At 50.6% G+C, this 18,070-nt stretch overlaps 1 protein-coding gene across 28 annotated transcripts in view; it reads left to right on the top strand.

The window, feature by feature from the left end:
* The window catches only part of PCBP3 (poly(rC) binding protein 3), a 49,287-nt gene that overhangs the window by 29,100 nt on the left and 2,117 nt on the right, over positions 1–18,070 (top strand). For 4 of the 28 annotated variants that reach the window (XM_019616830.2, XM_010713162.3, XM_019616829.2 and 1 more), the window contains 6 exons: positions 1,901–2,044; positions 4,030–4,071; positions 6,459–6,537; positions 7,170–7,229; positions 9,628–9,680; positions 12,238–12,407. In XM_019616830.2, coding sequence (XP_019472375.1) covers positions 1,901–2,044; positions 4,030–4,071; positions 6,459–6,537; positions 7,170–7,229; positions 9,628–9,680; positions 12,238–12,407 — 548 coding nt within the window. Of the gene's footprint in view, positions 1–1,900; positions 2,045–4,029; positions 4,072–6,458; positions 6,538–7,169; positions 7,230–9,627; positions 9,681–10,556; positions 10,862–12,237; positions 12,408–13,749; positions 14,677–18,070 lie in introns of those variants that run through there. The other 24 variants (XM_010713178.3, XM_010713172.3, XM_010713176.3 and 21 more) reach the window with 22 other exon arrangements.

Here is an 18,070-nt window from a genome sequence, read left to right as displayed (position 1 = left end):
CTCCATGCTTACTACCTTGGAGAAGCTCAAGAAGAAACCCATTGCTGTCACAACACAGTGACATCCCTGCTCTTGGTGCCTCCCAGAGCCAAAGGCACAGACACACTGCTCTGCTGGGTGGCCTTAATGCCACTGTTTCTTTATGGCAGGGAGAAACATGTTTCAGAATTGCATAATAGTTGAGGTTGACAGGATCTTTGGGTCCATCTGGCCCACCCCCTGCTCCAGCAGGGACACCCAGAGCAGAGTGCCCAGCACCATGTCCAGGTGTCACCAAGGAAGAGATCCCACAGCCTCTACGTACTTGTGCCAGGGCTCAGTGTCACCTGCACAGCACAGAAGTGCTGTCTGATAGTCAGAAGGAGCTTCCTGTGCTCCAATTTGTGTCCAGTGCCTCTTGTTTTGGCACTGGGATGTTTGCTGCTGCAAGAGCTCCAGAAGAGGATGCCAAGATGTGGTTGAGATGAAGCAACACCAGCCATAAACAACGTCAGTTTGCCAGCAGAATGACTAGAGAGGAAAGGCCGTGAACCTTGATACCAGTCACTGCTGGTGCTCAAATGGACACGCTGTGTTGTTAGAGGAGCATGTATTTAGCCATGCAGTGGCTCCAGGCCATGCTCTGTACTGTGGTAGAGGTGGGTTCGAGGTGATGTTCACTGTGTGTTATAAATCTTGGGTGGTTGCTGTTCTCACTGACCAAAACACTGGGTTGATATTCCTCTGTATTGCTCAGCAGTGGGAAAGAGAAAAAAAAAACAACAAGCACATGAATTTTATTGCAGTCATAGATCTGAAAAGTCCCCCAGCTTTAACAGTTTACAGAGCTGCTGCTTGTAGCTTTTATGTCTTTGGTTATCTTGCCACAGAAATTCTCACTCATCCCCTCCAAGATCTGTAACGTGATGAAAGAAAAAAGCAGGATTGTGGTTATACATGCAGTGCTTTGATCACACGGCTTTCCTAGGAACTTGTACTAAGCAAGGAGATTTGAATATACCACATGGCTACAGACAGACGTGTAGAAGAATGTAGAGGAAAATGGTGGAATTTTCTACAAGATAATGTAATTTATGTTGGCTATCCTTACATATTAGCAGCAACTGAACCATTTCACCTCTGGCGGGCTCAGAAGGCTTTCATCTGAAATCTCTCACAATCCAAAGGAATCTCCCAAATCTCAGCTGCTTTGCTGCTGGCACCTGCCTGGCTGCTCCAACAGCTTCCACTGTGCAGCTTGGCGATGAGATCTGCAGAAATGCTCACCTTACTGTCTGAAAAGCCTTGCCAAGCCTTGTGCAAATGCAGCTGCCTCTATCACCCCGTACCGTGGCCAAAGCAGTGGATGAGGCATGAGAGGCCTCAGTGACAGTGACAGCGCTTTGCCTGGATGCTAAGAAACCAAGCCAAGCCTCAGAGGTGCCATGGTGAAGATATGATGCAAGGAGAGCTGCTGTGTCAGGATGCTCACATGGGCTTGGCAACACAGACGCATCACGTTCCTCCCCACATCCCTGCACCTTGAAAGCCTCTATGGAGTGTCCTGAGAAGGATCTTGCAGCCCAACATCAGCCTGGTCTAGGGGACAGAATGTGTGTAGAGCAGAGCCAAGGTGGGGAAGCTTGACAGGTGTTCCAAGGTGCTGTGCATTGGCAGGGGAACTCCTCAGGGTGTCCTCCTTGTCCACTAAATGCCCATTTCCCCCATGTCTTCCTGTCCAGAGACACTGCCTGCCCAGTGCGGGTGCTGCTGGCTGTGGCCCCGGAGGCTGTGCTCACCCCGCAGCACGGCACGGGTTGGAAGCCCGTGCTCCGTCGGGTGCTTTCTAATGCTCTTTTTGCTGCTGTTTCAGGAAAGCTGTTCTAATGTTCTCTCTCCCTTTCCTTGTCCCTTTTCCTAGTCCCCACCAAAAGGTGCCACCATTCCCTACCGCCCAAAGCCCGCCTCCACCCCTGTCATTTTTGCAGGTGGTCAGGTAAGAGCCGACCCGCTTGCAGCCTCCACTGCCAACCTCAGCCTTTTACTGCAGCACCAGCCGCTGCCAGTTAGTGCACTCAGGTTTCTTGCCTTCTGACTTGCATGGTGTCATCCCATCCGTGTCGCGCTGCAGCAGCCAGACCAAAAGCTCCTTGCAGAACTGCTGGGGACAGGGGCTGGGATGGGCCAACAGAGAGCATGGTGCCTACAGTGCCCTTAGGATGGAGCTGGTGACAGCACAGAGGCTGTTCTGTATTGGATGAGTCTATCTATCTACTTAAAATGCTGATTTTGCTCATAGTCGCACCTCTAGGAGCCCTGGCTCAAAAATCAGCTTGATCTTTTATCAGTGTTTGCTGATAGCTATGCGAGGGGCCATGCACGTATGAATATTTCCTATTTTTGGGCATTACCATCTAATTAAAAGGAACTTTGCATGTTGCAATTTGGTATCAGGTGGGCCAGGCTCTTTTTAGCCTGATCAGGACTGGGCTGTTCCTCTGCTCCATGGGAGGATCAATCCCTGCCACCACAAGGGAACTCCTGCTGCAGGAATAAGCCTCACCTGTATCCATGAGACAGCCTATGTCATGTCATGCCATGGTAAACCAGGCTAAATCAAGGCTTGCAGTGACTTCTGGCAGCTCTTAGAGGTAACAGCAGACTTCTGTGTGCAGAATAGCCATGTATGCAACACGTACCTTAAGTCTACGTGAAGCATGTGTTCCCAGTTGTGCCTCTCAGTTAAACTAATGAGTAGTTGATTTCCGTAAAGCATGACAGGAATGAGCATAAAGCTCGGAGAGCACCATCAGGTTGGCCCACAACCTGACGTGAATCACCTGGTGCCACCTCCTACACCACACAAGCTGTCCCATGCTCTCCCACTCCATAACAAAATAGCAGAACAGCAAGCCCAAAGCACAGGCTGCCAGGCAGCGTGCTGAGTTAGCATCTCGTGGTCACTACCAGCATCAGGGCAAGGGTTTTGTGCAGCCTGAGCAACCATCTTGGAAAGGAGCTTTGGGTCCAGCTGCCTGGCGAGTAGTAGTTCTCAAAAGGGAGAGTAAGGGGCAGCGCACTCCTGCTGCAGGGATGCTGCGGGATGCAGTCGGCACCGTGGGCAGCAGAGCTCATCCCCATCTGCCCCAGTGAGCCTCTCAGCCTTGGCAGCTCCTTGTGGGCCAGGCTGGAGTGAGAGGCTCAGTCTGCATCCCCCCAGTTCACCTCCCTGCCTTTCATTTTGCTGCTTCCAATTAATGTCTCAAATCAAAAGCCAAAGGCCAAATCAAGCTGCCAGGAAATGCCAGGTTCTCCCTGGCATTAAAGGCCTCATTATTTGTGAAGGATGCAGCACATGTTCAGAAGATGTTCCTTTTTTTTTCTTTTTTTCCTGGCCATCCTTACTCTCCCTTTATCAAGTGCTATCCATCTCTTAGAGCGTTTCTTTCAGAATCATCTGAATAATGTGGCAGCTAGTGAGATACATCTTGCTAGCTGGTTGAATCCAAAACGTTGGGCACTTTGGTGGCTCTCAGTCCACAGCGGTGCTTATCTTCGGGTTATTTCAAAAGAGTAGGGATTACTACAAGCTATGGTAATAACAGCAAACTGTCTAGCCAACATCTGCATGGGTTTTCCTGTTGTAAGCCCCGGGACATGTGGCAGCAGCCTCATGCATGGCTGCAGCAGAGTGCTGGAATGGATGGGAGGTTTGGAGTGGGCTGGGAGCTGTGCACCCTAAAGGATGGCATGGCCTTGCCCGCATTAGGATGCACTTTTAGGCACAGACAGTGGTGGCGATGCCATCGTACACCCCTTGCACAGAGCTCTGGCTGCTGAGCACCTTTGCACAGTGAAACCCATTGCAGCCTTGCCTCCCCCTTCATACAGCCCTGGGATGTTTGAAGAGCTGTGTTCTTCTTTGGGAAGAGCAAAAACAATCTCTCTAGGCTGGGAGGGGCTCCCTGCAGCCCCAAACCCAGCAAAGCCCAGGGCTGGCAGGGCTTCACCACCTCCTGTCTCCTCTAACAGTCTGTTTTTCCTTTGCAGGCCTACACAATTCAGGGACAATACGCCATTCCACACCCGGATGTGAGTTTTACTCTTGTTTTTTTAATACCCTGTTATGTCACCTGCATGCTACTTTTAGATGACAGAATATTAATATTAGACAATAATATTAATAGCATATTCTCAAAGTAACTGGCCACGTGTAGTCTCTGTAATACCTTGAGTAACCTCATAACCTGTGAACACACACTTTATTAATTCTGAGGACTTGGCCTGATGCTAAATTGTGCTATCCCTTCATGATGAGACTAACCAGATCATGCATTTTGTGCCTCAAAATGATCAAAATGAGCAAAGGAAGGGGAAAAAAAGGAACTTATCTTCTATTTCCCCCTTATCCTAGAGCATTGGTCATCCAATGGCTTGCCGAGATTTCTGGGTGGGATGGGAGAAGCAAGAGCTTTTTCAGTGCGTGGTTTCCTATTTGAAGCAGGGCATGTCTCTTCTGTGGGATCTTCATCCATGTGATGAGGGATGGGAATGTGTTTTGCTCGTGCTGAAATCCCCCCTGCTCATGGCTTCTTCTGATACACAACCAAGGACGGGTGTGGGACCTGCAGTGCATATGCTGGGGGACACATAGGGAAGGGATGCTTTTATAAGACGCTGCTCTTGTGGCGCAGCTCTGTTGGTTTGATGTGGCTTGGGGCTTCTCCTGCCCATTGGGCAAGTTGGGTGTTGAGTCATTGCCATACTTCTTCTCCAGGCCAGCAGGCACTGTGAGTGCATGCTGCCCGTGGCCCCACTGGGGACAGCCTGGTTCTGTGCTTGTTCTGCAGGCTGGGCCATGTTTGTAGGAGCAGTGACTTCCCCTGCTTGTAGCAGAGGAGCACAGATATCACTCAATTTTCATGGTTTGGCTGTCTACGTGGTGCCAGAATGCACGCACTTTGAAGAGCTTGCTGTAATGCTGATCAGAAATATTCTGAATCGTGTGCCTTTCACTTCACTCCCCAAAGCAGAAGAGAAATACGGCTGCGTGTTGCAGTGGGTAGATCACCATGTTCTTGTCCCAGTTTTCCTTTGCAAACCATGGAAGCAAGATGTGTTTTCCTTGTTACTATTCCCCTCTGTTTGACAGGAATAAAATGCAGCATAGCACACACAGTGCTTTGGAAGAATTTAAGCTTTCATCAGCACTGGCAAAGCAGTGTCTGATCCTTGCTGCTGCGCTCTGCCCAGCTCCATGCAGATTTGCTGAGACCTGGAAAAAAAGCTGTGCGTGCGAGAGCTGTGCTTGCCATCCCCCCCTCCTGCAGCCCTCTTGTGAGGATCTGTCATTTTAAATACTGCTCCATAAAGAAACCCATGCTGAAGATAGTTTGGGGGCATTGCCCTCATTCTTGCAGGTCGCTGTGTTTAGCAGACCCCTCCTGCAGACCCACGACAGCGTTTCAAACACCAAAGCTGAAATGCAAGCTTCCTGCCCCGGTTTTTCTCCCTCTGGCAAAACCTACACAGATCCATGGAAGCTTTGCCCTCCTAGAGGGCTTCAGCATTGCCTGGGGTTGCTAAGAACCAGCATCAGAACTATTTCTGAGTGTTTGGAGAGCACCATCGTTCTTCAGTTAAGCAGCAATGAGTGTGATGGAGTGTGGGTGGTGATGGAGATCCCCTCCTGCTCCCCACTCAAGCCGACCTGTCCACCTCCATCCCCCTTCATTTTGTTTGGTTTTAATTTGGAATGGTGACACAGAGCACAAAATGTACTCCCAACAAGATTCTCGCTTCCTGACGGGGCTCCAAAAGGTACCCATGACAACAAGGGATGTGAGGCTCTGAACTACTGCTGGCCATGGCTGAAGCCCCTGTGCTGCCACGGGGTCGTGCCCACAGTGCCCATGTTCCAGGTGGCCACACAGGCTGTCCATCTCACGGAGACATTTCCTACCTGAAGGCAAAGCAGCGCCACACAGTGCAGGGGAGGTGGTCACAACCAGAGGGGCCATACACGGGCAAGTGCCCTTCTGCTGGCAGCCAGCAGTGAGCAGCATGCTGCAGACCTGGCAGGGGCTGGAGGTGCTTTGCACAAGGCCATGCTGCTGCCTTAGCAGCTCATCACACACAGGGGCTGTGTGCCCATGACAAAAAGCCAGGACATCTATCTGATGGGCTGAGAATGGGCTTCTAGCTAGTATAGTACTTCAGACCCTGGCCAAGCAGTTCTGCAAAAGATTTGGGCTTTATTGCATCTTACCCAGGCCAAGTCCTTCTGTTAATGCTGGTTTTGCCATGTCTCAACTATGGCTTCCTAATTTTTTGTTAGTTTTTTGTTTTGTTTTGTTTTGTTTAGGTTTCTTTTGGTTTGTTTTCTTTCTCCGTTATAATTTCGTTCTTGCTTTTTGGTGTGACTTGTTGTACTCTATGACAATAACCTTCTTAGCTCTAATGTCCCTCCTACCCCTCAGCAGTTGACCAAGCTCCACCAGTTGGCTATGCAGCAAACCCCCTTTACTCCCCTTGGACAGACCACCCCCGCTTTCCCTGGTACGTACCCACACGCCCTTTCTAGATATCCTTCTCTTCTTACCTGTAGAGTTTCTCTCTCTTTCAAAAATCGTTGTATCTAACAGAAACAAATAGGAGAAGTGAAGCTGAGGTCGCAACACCCATGGGGAGAGGCTAGCAGGGAGGTCAGATAGAAATCTGGGGGATGTGGCAGACGATAACCATGCATGCCCGCTCTGCTCCCAGTCTTGCTGGCTTTCTGAGCAGAAGGATGAGCTCCAGCACCACCCTTCCCAGCCAGCATCCCCTGCCATGCACCCATTGCAGTGGGCAGGATGTCCCTGCATCCCGCAGCACCAGCGAGAGATGCTGCCCTGCAGGATGCGGCTGGGACAGCAGCGGGGAGAGCAATGGGAAGGCACTGTGGTGCTGGGTGCTGGTGTGGCTCACCAGCCTGGGCTGCAAAAACACTGCTAAAGGCTTCACAGAGAGCTAGGAAGCAGATATAGAGCGCAGGGGATGGCAATGCTGAAAGCTCAGTGGTTGAGGTGCTGGATGGAAATGTCTTTTCTGTCCGTATGTTCATCATATTTTGAGCTTCCTAGATGAAGTGACATTGCTTATCTCCTCGAAGGCAAAAGCATTAAATCTGTTTCTTCTTTGCTCTTCAGGAGAAAAGCTGCCCTTACATTCCTCCGAAGAAGCTCAAAATCTGATGGGCCAATCATCAGGTAAAACACAAAGCTACAGGGAAATCAGTAGGCGGCTGCTGAAATATATTTCTGAAGTAGGACTGTGCCACTGTTGTGCTCCTGGATAAATTGTCTTGTTTGTGGAGAAGAGAGCATGTTTCCTGGTGGGCAGTATCGTGCCCTCCATCCCCTCTGTGCAGCATGTCCAAAGGGAAGTACCTGCAGTTTGTTACCTGTTTTTGATGTTTGTGTGTAATGACCATCTATCTAATGGAAAGACACCAGCGTCACCACCATTATTCTTCCGTTTAATTTTGCACAAGCTTCATCTAGAAAGCATAGAAAAATACTTGTGGGAATAGCAATAACATGAAATTTTAGCTGTCTCTCTAGTCACTCAGGGATAGCTGCGTTTTTAACAGACCCTGAAGAGCCAAATCACAGCCATCTTGGAGAAATTTCCATTTCAGATGTCCCTGGCAGTTGCAAGGCCATGTGCTGAATGTGCTTTCATACCCTGCCATTGTTCAGGGAAATCACCCCAAGACCTCCCGGACATGCTGGGGCGCACTTCCTGCCTGCCTTGAAAGCATCTGGGAACATCACCCAATCACAGACCATGGAAAGAGACCCAAACAGGTGGTAGCAAAAATAAATGTCGTAATATTGCTCCATGAATCCCTCCACACACCCTTCTTTGCCCTTTGCCGTTGCCTGTGGCACTGATCCTGCCCCAGCCAAGTGTTAGGGATGGCACATTCCTGGAGATGCTCATGACCAGGCTGGATGGGCCTTTTGGCAGCCTACTCTATGGGAGGATGTTGGACTCCTTAACCAGGAGACAGGAGTTGGGCTCAATTATCCTTAAGGTCCTTTCCAACTCGTGATATTCTGTGGTTTTGTGATTCTATGAAACAAGATGTTCCTGACCATGGCAAGGGTTTGGAACTGGGTGGGCTTTAAGATCCCTTCCAACCCAGCCTACAATTCTCTGACTCTGTGTCTCCTTGTGTTGCATCCATGGCAACTGCATGTGTGTATCAGAGAGGAAGGAGCTTGTGTGCCAAAATAAGTTATCTGCAGGCTGTAACAACAGCTGTCATGATGCAGAGGGTGATACAATGCCCCAAAACCTATCTGGGAGAGAATGTGGAGGGCTATAATGGCATGTGGGAGGACAAGCACATGCATGAAGGGCATTTAGCATCTGTGGACCCGTCGCCCTGCTCTTGCTCTCAGTGGTCCAAGGGACATGTCCGTGGCTCTTCATGACACCTTGCTGTGATGGTGCCATGCCCAGACAGGTGTGGGTTCAATACTGAGGCTACTGCTGCCAGACAGACAGATGGGAGCCCTTCTTCTATGGCACAGAGGAAGTGCCGGCCAGCAAAACTCAGTCATGGCTCGCAGTAGGTGCTCAATGCTCTCAAGGCAATGGCGCACTGCCATGCAGATGCCCCTCTGATTTTCATGACCAGGGCTTCAGTGCTGCTGCTGCGTCGTGTCACAGCAGTGTGGCAGCGCCAGTCTTCTACTGCTCTTTTTCTCCAACCCCCTTAATCCTGCTCTTTGCTGTGATGCAGGCCTTGCAGCCTTTTGGACTCTTGTGTACTTTGTTAAAAGCCTTCCCTGGTTGTTGATATGTTGTATAGATTACTGCAACTCCCTATTAGCTACCAGCCAGCTTCTGTCCCATGGATTAGTATGTCCCTTCACCAGCAATGAGGTGATTGACCTGTGAGGAATGCAGGCTCCCACCTGGCTACAAGCCCCATGCAGCTGCACACACAGGTTGCTCTCCTGGCTCCCTTTGCTACTGCAAAGGTGAGCATCTGTCCTGTCTCAAGAGAAGCTGGGAGGGAGCACTGTGCTGTGCTCACTCCTTGCTGCAGGCAGCACGTTTCCATGTAGTTTTGCAGGGAAGCAGGCTCTCCATCTATGTGCTGTTTGCCTTACCCTAATAGGGTCCATTGGCCTTGACTCCAGGCAGTGTGTACATCTTCAATTCAGCACTTTGTCTGCTGAGCTGCTTTCCTAAGCGAGCTGTGCTCAGGGAGGACTGGAGGGCACATGGACAGCCCTCCTCCAGGGCTTGGTTTTTCTGTTGCTGTGCAGAGAAGCATTGCATGGGAAGGGGCTTATCCCACCTATGAGGGCTCCTCTGCAGTGATACTGCAGCCCTGTGCTGTGCACACCTTCTTGGTGCCAGCCCTATTGGGGGACAAAGGGTCAAACGGCACAGGAGAAGGTGACACCCCGCTCAGATGAGGCAGGTAGAACCGTCTTCCTCCTCCTTGTACCGGAGTGTGTGATCCCCTTCCTCTCCCAGCCCCTGAGCAGGACGCAGCCTTTGCAATGTCGACTGCTGCGGGGAACTACTGGCAACCCGCTGCACTGCTGCTGCGAGCTGTAACCATTTTCCCTTGCATATGCCCAGGTCTGGATGCCAGTCCCCCGGCCAGTACTCATGAACTCACCATTCCCAATGATGTAAGTACCGTGGCGCTTCCCCCACCTGTGCGTGTGTATGTCCACATATATATATATATATATGTATACATATACATATATATGTAAATTGCAGATGTACAGCCTTGTTACATGCGTTTAGAGATGCCCCTTCACTGTCTTCACTCATACCTTGTGCACAGCTCCGCAGTCTGGTTGTCTGGGGTCATGGAGCACCTCCTGGGCTCTCCTCTGTTGGTAGCTTTCCTAGGGAGAATCCTCCTCCATGCTCCATTTTTCCTTCCCAAGTGAACTTAGTGCTCACGAAAAAGGCCCAGCTGACAGCATAGGGAAGGGCAGGGAGCTCTCAAGCCCCAGTATAATTCTTAATATACCGCTGGCAGATCTGAGAAGTTTCGGACCTGTCCTTCTGAAAGACAGTACATTGTGGTTGGGTACTGGCAGCAGTCAGTGTTCGGGTCTTACAGGTGGAGGCACTGTGGTGAAGTGGTTATTGTACTCAGATGTCAGTTAGAAGAAGGTTGGAGTTGTGGTGATCCAAGAGAGATGCAAAGAGGCTGCTTGGGATGTTCAGATGGGAGGAGGTGCGATGAGAGTCCAGGCGGGCAGCACCTGGACCTGTGGTCTCACTTGCTTCTGGACTAGTTGTCATGGGATGAAAACCAGCTTGTGCTCAGTGGAAAGTGGAGAAGTGATGTCATGACTTGGTCCCCACCACCATCACCTACCAGCCCATCATTCTCAGAGGTTTCTGGATGGGGTCTGGAGGCTGTTTGCATTTCTTCTTCCTATTTAACAGGCTTTTGTCATCCCAGTGAGGAAGCCTGGGGGAGCCCAGTGCTGGCAGTATTGGTAGTATTGAGTGACCCCTGAAAAGGAGCCTTTCCTTCCTTTTAGCATGTGGAGCAACCTGCCACGGGACACAGGACCACTGGGAGCACTTGCTAAAATCCTGGCTAACATCAGAGCTATGTGGTGTTGGTGTTACCACCTGCATCTCCTTCCCATCTGCTGGATGTGCCTCCTGTTGCTTTGATGGCTCTGAAATTCCTGCTGTTACCTTCCCTGGAAAAAGAGAACAGTCTTGTCTGTCTCAGAGTGAAGCACCCACTGGCAGGTTTGGGCAGTGCAGAGCAGACCACAGTTGCGTTGCAGAGAAAGGAGAGTTTGAGGGAATCTTGGGATTAAATCCAGCTTGTCACTCCCATGACTGTCAGAAGCTTGAACACTGTGCAAGAGAAGCTTAGATTCTGCTGGAAGTCTCTCTGAAGGTCTGGCTGGAGGTCTGGCTCTCCATGGTCCTCTGGCAGATTCACAGCTACACATATGTCTGTTTGCTGAAGCACCTCAAGGCTCTCTGAGCTATTTCTGAAGACCTGGATGGGTGGCTGTTGGGTTGAATATCACACAGCAGCCCTGGAGACAGAAGATCTTTCCAGTTCTGTGATGGGTGTATGTTCAGATCCCTTAGCCTTCACTCCAGGCAGAGATGAGATGGACATGGCTGGAGACAGCTCTTGCTTTGGGGAGCTAAGAACCCGTCACCATGGGCTGACAATGCAGCTTTCTTTAGGACTTACAGAAGGAAATCTTTTGGAACAGCATGGTGCACGATAGCATCATTACTCAGGAAAACTGCAGGTCATTTCTCTACTCTTCCTAACCCTCTTCTTTGCTGGGATCTCCTTGCTGAGAGAGCTGCAATGAAGGCATCCACCCAGAACGGGCCATCTGACAGCAGGACCAGCAAGTATTGGAGCAGTGATTGTCTCCCTTTGTACAGGCAGTGACAAAAGTCCAGCAACTGATGAGAACATCCCACAGATTTCCCAGGTATAACCGTGGAAGGGCATTCAAATGCTGATGGCCACACGGGATGGGTTGAATACCAGGACAAGGTTCTTCACCAGAGGATGATCAGGCACATCTCCCCATAGAAGTAGTCATGATGCTGAACTTCAAGAAGCATCTGGAGAATGCTCTCAGACGTGGTATGATTTTTGGGTGATGCTGTGTGGAGCCAGGAGTTGGACTCAATGATCCTTGTAAGTCCCTTCCAACTCAGGAAGTTCTGTGATTCTGTGACACTCAGCAACACCTCGTGCCTGTTGGAAAAGCTGCACACCTTCATGTGCCTGACCCAGCTATGGTGCCTGAGAGACCTGTGGTTTGGTGCACAAATACTTGAGAGCAAGGATGAAGACACCCTCAAGGACCACTGAGAAAATTCACACTTCTTCATGGCTCTAACAAAAAAGTAATTATTTTTGAAAGAGCATGGAAGACATTTTCCCGTAGAATTCTTCTGTCCTGCAGCATCCTTGTAGGGCAGTGAGGGAGATGCCGAGAGTGCAGAGGTCAGGATGAGTGAGTGATGCTAGCAGCGAGTGGCTGGGGGACGCCTGGGGCTGGGCTGATCCTAAGAGCCTTGTGCCCATGTTGAGGTTGGGTCTCCTCGTTTCGTGAGCACTGAGGTCACAGTGTCTCCAGGCAGGGCAAGGAAGGCTCCGGCCGCGCGGTCGTGCTCGTGTCCTCAAGCTGCGCTTCTTCACGCCATCCCCCCGCGCTTTCTTTCTAGCTAATAGGCTGCATAATCGGACGCCAAGGGACCAAAATCAATGAAATTCGGCAGATGTCTGGAGCACAGATCAAAATCGCCAACGCTACGGAAGGGTCATCGGAGCGCCAAATCACCATCACAGGAACCCCCGCCAACATCAGCCTCGCTCAGTACCTCATCAACGCCAGGTGAGATCCGGTAGCGGACGGCTGCCACTCTCACTCCAGGAGGGTTTTGCTCATAGCAGGGCAAAATCGCCGTCTTCCCCCGCCGAGGAGGTAGCGCTGGGGCAGGGCACGGAGACGGATCTGGTCTGGTGGCGGGAAGGCGTAATTTGGGACCTTGCTGTGAAACCAGCCCTCTCTCGCTACCTCCTCGGAGCCTCTCCCACGCGCTTCCAGGCCTCCACCAATGCTTTCCTCCATCGAATGAAGTCAACCAAGCAGTCGAATAAACAGCAGACATGGGAATGGCCTGATCGCTTCCTTTCCACCTCCCGGCAGTGCAGCATGGCAGGGCTGGGGATGCAGCAAGTTGGGCTGCGTGCGGGGCTGCCGGCCACGGAGCCATCGGGGTAGCTGGGTGGGCCAGGTGGGCAAGTGGCCCATGAGCAGGGGGGCATCTGGCTGGCTTCGTGCTGTCTCTCAAGGCCATCCATCCGTCTGTCCATCTGTCCATGCTGTTGCTGGCAAGAAGAAGGGGTGAGGGCAGGGGAGTGCTGGCAAGGTGTGCGCAGGCTGTACCCCTCCTTGCACCCACCCCACCCCTGCCCCGACCTGCAGCAGGCTCTGTCACCCCCTCCTCCCCGCTGCCCAGCCCCACGGCACCTCCCCACCACCTCCTGAAGAAGGAGAGAAAAGAAAACAGAGCAGCTCTGTCATTGGAAAGGGTTGTCTGAGCCATGGCTCAGGCCATGGCAAAAGCAGAGATGGAGGGTGACCTGGTTGAGGGGAAAGATGGGACACAGCTTGGCCTCTCTCTCAGTTTGTAAAGGCAGAGCAAATGAAGGAATCGAGGGAGCTGTAGGTGACATGCCAATGGGACAAGGATGCTGGGACTGATGCTTGCACCTGGTAGGAAGGATTTTGGTAGAAGCCATGTGCTCGGATATCTCCTGTCAGCACCTTTTGTGCATGGCACCTCTGCTAGGGGCATTCAGTGAGGTTCTTGAGCATCCTGAACTGTCCATAGTGCTCCATGTGCTCGGGCCACCAGACATAAGACTTCTGCCATAAGCTGTGACATCTCCACAATCTGTGAACCTCCTGAGCACCACCTGAGAAACCCACCAAGACACCAAGCAGTGGGAAAGAATTATCACTTACCCCCTTCAGGATAGGGACAGGATGATTGGAGAGAGTGGACTTGTCTGCACAAAGCTGAGCCCGTGAGTGCCTCACCAGGCATCCCATGGGCCGTAAGCAGGAGAGACAGCGCTGCCCCACAGGATCTGTGTTTTCTTTTCTACTCCGTTGATTAAGCGCTTGTTTTTGTCTCCCCCGCCCCTCTCTCTGCCCCTGTCTATTCTAGGCTGACGTCTGAGGTCACTGGAATGGGCGCACTCTAATTTCCACCCACCATCCTCCACTCCGCACCACCTGACCCTCTCCAGCCAAGGGCACTCCACCCAGCCTGTACAACCTATACATTTACCGTCTTCCCCTTACCTTCACAGATACTCTTTTCTTTACTAACAGATATATATATATATATAAATACACATGCATATGCATATGCACCGTTTCTTTATGACCTCCTTACTCTGCTCCTGAGATCGCTCCTGAACTCTTTGGTTCTGGTCCTTGTTTTCAGCGTATGGTGTAATTACTTCATCTTCTTTCCAGGGGGGTCAGGGAGAGGGGGTCACTGGTGTGACTCAAGAAGACACCGGGTCTCCAGTGTCAGTCTAGTGTAGCTACTTAAACGTTTGCATTGACGTTGGCTGTTCTTGCTGTAGCCTATGGCCCCGTGACACCATCCAGAGCTGTGCTCGCTGCCCTCCCCGTGGTCCCCCCAGTGCTCCCCCTGCGTTTGCTTCACCCCCTGGCCTCCCCTTGCCGCCTCATGCCCCTACCCCAAGGATAAGGTGTAGTTTTTCACCCCTGTGTTGTTTTGGAAGCAGAATGTGTGGGAGCCAAGCCTACATGCATGCATGGGTTCACGCACAGATGTCTCTCTTTGCAACATGGCAGGGTCCAGACAAGCCATTTTTAATACTCAAGGAAGGGAATCTCACTCTCTCTCTCACACAAACACACATACACAAAATTCCCTTTTTATAACGAGCAACTGGATGCAGGAAGAATTCAGCTGTGCAGGATTCACACCCCCAGGGGTAAATGAAAACACTCTTTGACAATCCCCACAAGCAACCTTTGGACAATAGCTCAGGAAGATCTGTGAGCCAGCTGTGTTTGTCAGTGTTTGTGTTCAATAAATGTCTGTGCAGCTCTGCTACCAACAGGCTTTGACTGTTCTTCTCCTGGGCCACCCCACTGTTCCCAGTGCCATCCTTCCCTCTGCATCCTTCTCCATCAGCAGCTCATGAGCAGCTCAAAGGGAAGGTGGGGGGCTGTGTACAAAACCGGTCCATTATGATTATTTTGTTTATGAAAAGTCCCAGTGGGTGATGCACTTTCTGAGTGATCCTAGGCTTTCTTTTTTACCAGGGAGGGTACTTGGCTTGCACAGTGTTTGGTTTTCCAAACCAAATTATGCTTATCCTTACGGTTATGCTCATGGTTATGATTATGGTTATGGTAATGGTAGGAAAACAAATATCTCATCACCCTCTTGTCTGGACAGATCCGCTATGTCTGTGCCCCAAGCCCTTCCCCTGCCTTCTGCTTCCAGGCTTTACATCTCAATTGCCACTCAAAAGTGGAAACAAATATATTTTCCATCAGTCAATCTCCTCCTGTGTAAAACATGTCACCCATTTTCCCCATATTGCAACCACTGCAATACATTTCTGCACTGTGACACATGGGAAATATATTGCTTCTCCTGGCAAGCCCCGGGGCTGGATGCCTTGTCCCTCTCCCCATTCTGCAGAGCCTCCCCTGGGCAGGGCAGGGGGCACAGGCAGCAGCATGGCAGATGGTCCTGGACAGGAGGACGCGGGCGCTTTGGGCACAGCAAATGGGGTCAGATGGAGCCTCTGTGTCTGTGCAGATGCCAGAGCTGCAGTCAGTGCTGTCATTAAGGTGCTGTCCTCAAGGACGGATGCTTTGCCCAGGGAACAGTGGTTCCCGCAGACCGAGGCTGTTCTGGATCCGCACTCAACCCCACATGAACCTGTGATGAATCCTCTGCCTGGACCATCCCCATCAGGAGTCCTCATCTTCCAGTTCCATCAGAATTCTGCTTTTTGCTTTGATACAGGCTGCTGTTTTGTTTTAGCTATCTGGAGACGACCTACAACGGAGAAAGTTGTCAGAGCAGCTCTGGCTGGGAAATGCTGTGCTCCTGCTAATGAAGCTGAGGATTTCTCAAAAACTGGGAGTACAGAAAATAACAAATCCAGGATGGGGTCCTTCAAAGCTTGTTCTGCTGCTCAGGGATCCATCCTCGAGGGAGAGGAGCCTTTTCAGCCTTTTCTCCTATGCATTCAGGCTTCAGCGAGTATGGCAATGGAGCTAAGCCCTCACTGGGTTATTTTGCAAAGAGAAACAGCAACAACAAATCAAAAAAACTAATTTTAATGGGAATCTAGCTGCTTGTCCATTGTTATCTGGGCTTGAGCAAGGCCTGGAGAAAAAGCTGATTAAACAACAGTTGCAGTATCTGCTGGGAACATGTTGATGACAGCAATGATAGCAACAAAATCATAAGGAATGCATTAAACTCTTTCTCTTCCTTGGTGCAACACAAATGAAGATGGCATGAAGATTGTCTTTTTTCTTTGGAGGAAGTCACATTTCACTTTACTTGTGAGATGTCCTAGTTTTACATTTAATAGGAACTCAAAGCACTGCAGCGTTGCACCCACAGCCATGTCAGTGGGAGAAACATATGCACATCTTTAATACTGAAGTGAATACTCAGGATGATGTGAATGTCACAGTTAATTAACATAAGAGCTTTAATGCACTGCTTGTGTCTCTCAAAGCAATGCGCTTTATCCAGACAGACTGATTCAACATTTTTGGAAGTATCTGGCTCAGTGAAACTCTTTGGGGATGTATTATTTTGTGGGAAACTGGGATTTTGGCAGGAAAGAATTGGTGCAATGCCTCATCCTGCTCCAGACCCCAGAGTGCGGTGGGGCCTGCAGACCAGATTCAGCCCCTAGGATGGCTCATATCTTTCCCAAGTCATGCTCCCAAAATTGAGTGCTGGGAGTATTGCTCTGTGCATTTTTCTAGATTTTATTTGCAAAAGGTTTTTTTTGCTAAAAAAGTACATAAACAGAGTTGAAAAGGTAGATTGTTTCCCCTAAGGGAAGTGACTTTCACTAGAGAGGCTCTTTAAATTGAAATTATTCTCATTTAACTGTAATTCAGATGTTGCTTTTTTTTTCTTGTATTGATGCTAGTCACTTTTAATTATGCTAATTTCAAGCTTATGGCCCATTAGAAAGGGTAATTTTCCCCGCAGAGGCAGGTTTTCTAGCGGAACGGACGAGCCCTTGCTCTCGCTTTGCTCCCACCGCAGTCACTAGATGTCCCTCTTGCCCCGCGAATCCCGCTACAGTTGCAAGACTTGACACGGCCTCTCTCTGAACGATGTGCATTGTCTGACCCTCCCTCCACTCAAGCACACATCCGTCCATCCGAGCATCCATCCATCCATCCATCCGAGCATCCATCCATCCATCCATCCATCCATCCCTCCATCCATCTATCCATCCATCCACCCGTCTATTCATCCACCCACCCACCCACCCATCTATCTATTCATCAGTTCATCCACCCATCCATCAATTCGTCCATCCATCCATTCCATGGACTGTAATCTTTTTTGTACCCTAATGGAAAAGCACAGAGTTTGTAAAAACCCAAGATACGGACAATATTTTGATGTTTCAAAGTGTAATGATGTCACACTAAAAAAATGATAGATATTAGAAAATGCTCCCTGTGAGGTTGGTGAGGCCCTGGCACAGCTGCTCAGAGGAGCTGTGGATGCCTCATCCTTCACAGTGCTCAAAGCCAGGTTGGATGGGGCTTTGGGCAGCCAACTCTGGAAAGTGTCCCTGCCCATGGCAGGGGTTGGGGCTGGATGGGTTTCAGTGTCTTTTCCAACCAACCCAGTCTGTGATTCTGTGGTTCTGTGGTTCTGTGATTCTGTGTGCATGCTCCCAGCCCCAGCCCCTTCCCACCTGGAGATGTTGGCTCCTCATGCTAAGCTATGGGGAAGCACATGTGAGAAGCATGTGTTGATAGCCAGCAGTATTTCCTGCAGTGGCAATCAGTGCAGCTGCCCAGCAGGAGACCAGCACCATGCCCCAGTGCAGGATTGGTCCCACCAACACTGGGACCTTCGTGAAGATCCCCTGTTCTGTTGGGGCACATGTGTGGCCAGGCTGGCACCAGCTCTGGGTCTGCTGGCCTCAGGTCCTACCACACGCTCTTCTTACACCACTTGCACCAAGGGAAGAGGCTCCCAGCACACAGCCCCAGGCTGCAGCTGGCCTGACAAAGCAGATTTGATCTTGCTGGCCTGGCGTTTCGCAACAGAAGGACGTTTTTCCAGAGAAGGTCCCCAGTGGCCCCAGACCCCTCCAGCGGCAGCTGGCACCAGCACAGAGCTCGAATGGAAGGACGTGCAGGAAGGTCAGGGTCTGAGTCCAATTTCCCTGCTCCCATGTTCAATTGCAAAGATCTGCTGAGAGTGTTATTTTTGCTAA

The sequence above is a fragment of the Meleagris gallopavo genome, chromosome 7, assembly GCF_000146605.3.
Source record: "Meleagris gallopavo isolate NT-WF06-2002-E0010 breed Aviagen turkey brand Nicholas breeding stock chromosome 7, Turkey_5.1, whole genome shotgun sequence".
In the NCBI taxonomy this organism is placed as follows: domain Eukaryota; kingdom Metazoa; phylum Chordata; class Aves; order Galliformes; family Phasianidae; genus Meleagris; species Meleagris gallopavo.
This window is presented reverse-complemented; position numbering and strand designations above follow the sequence as displayed.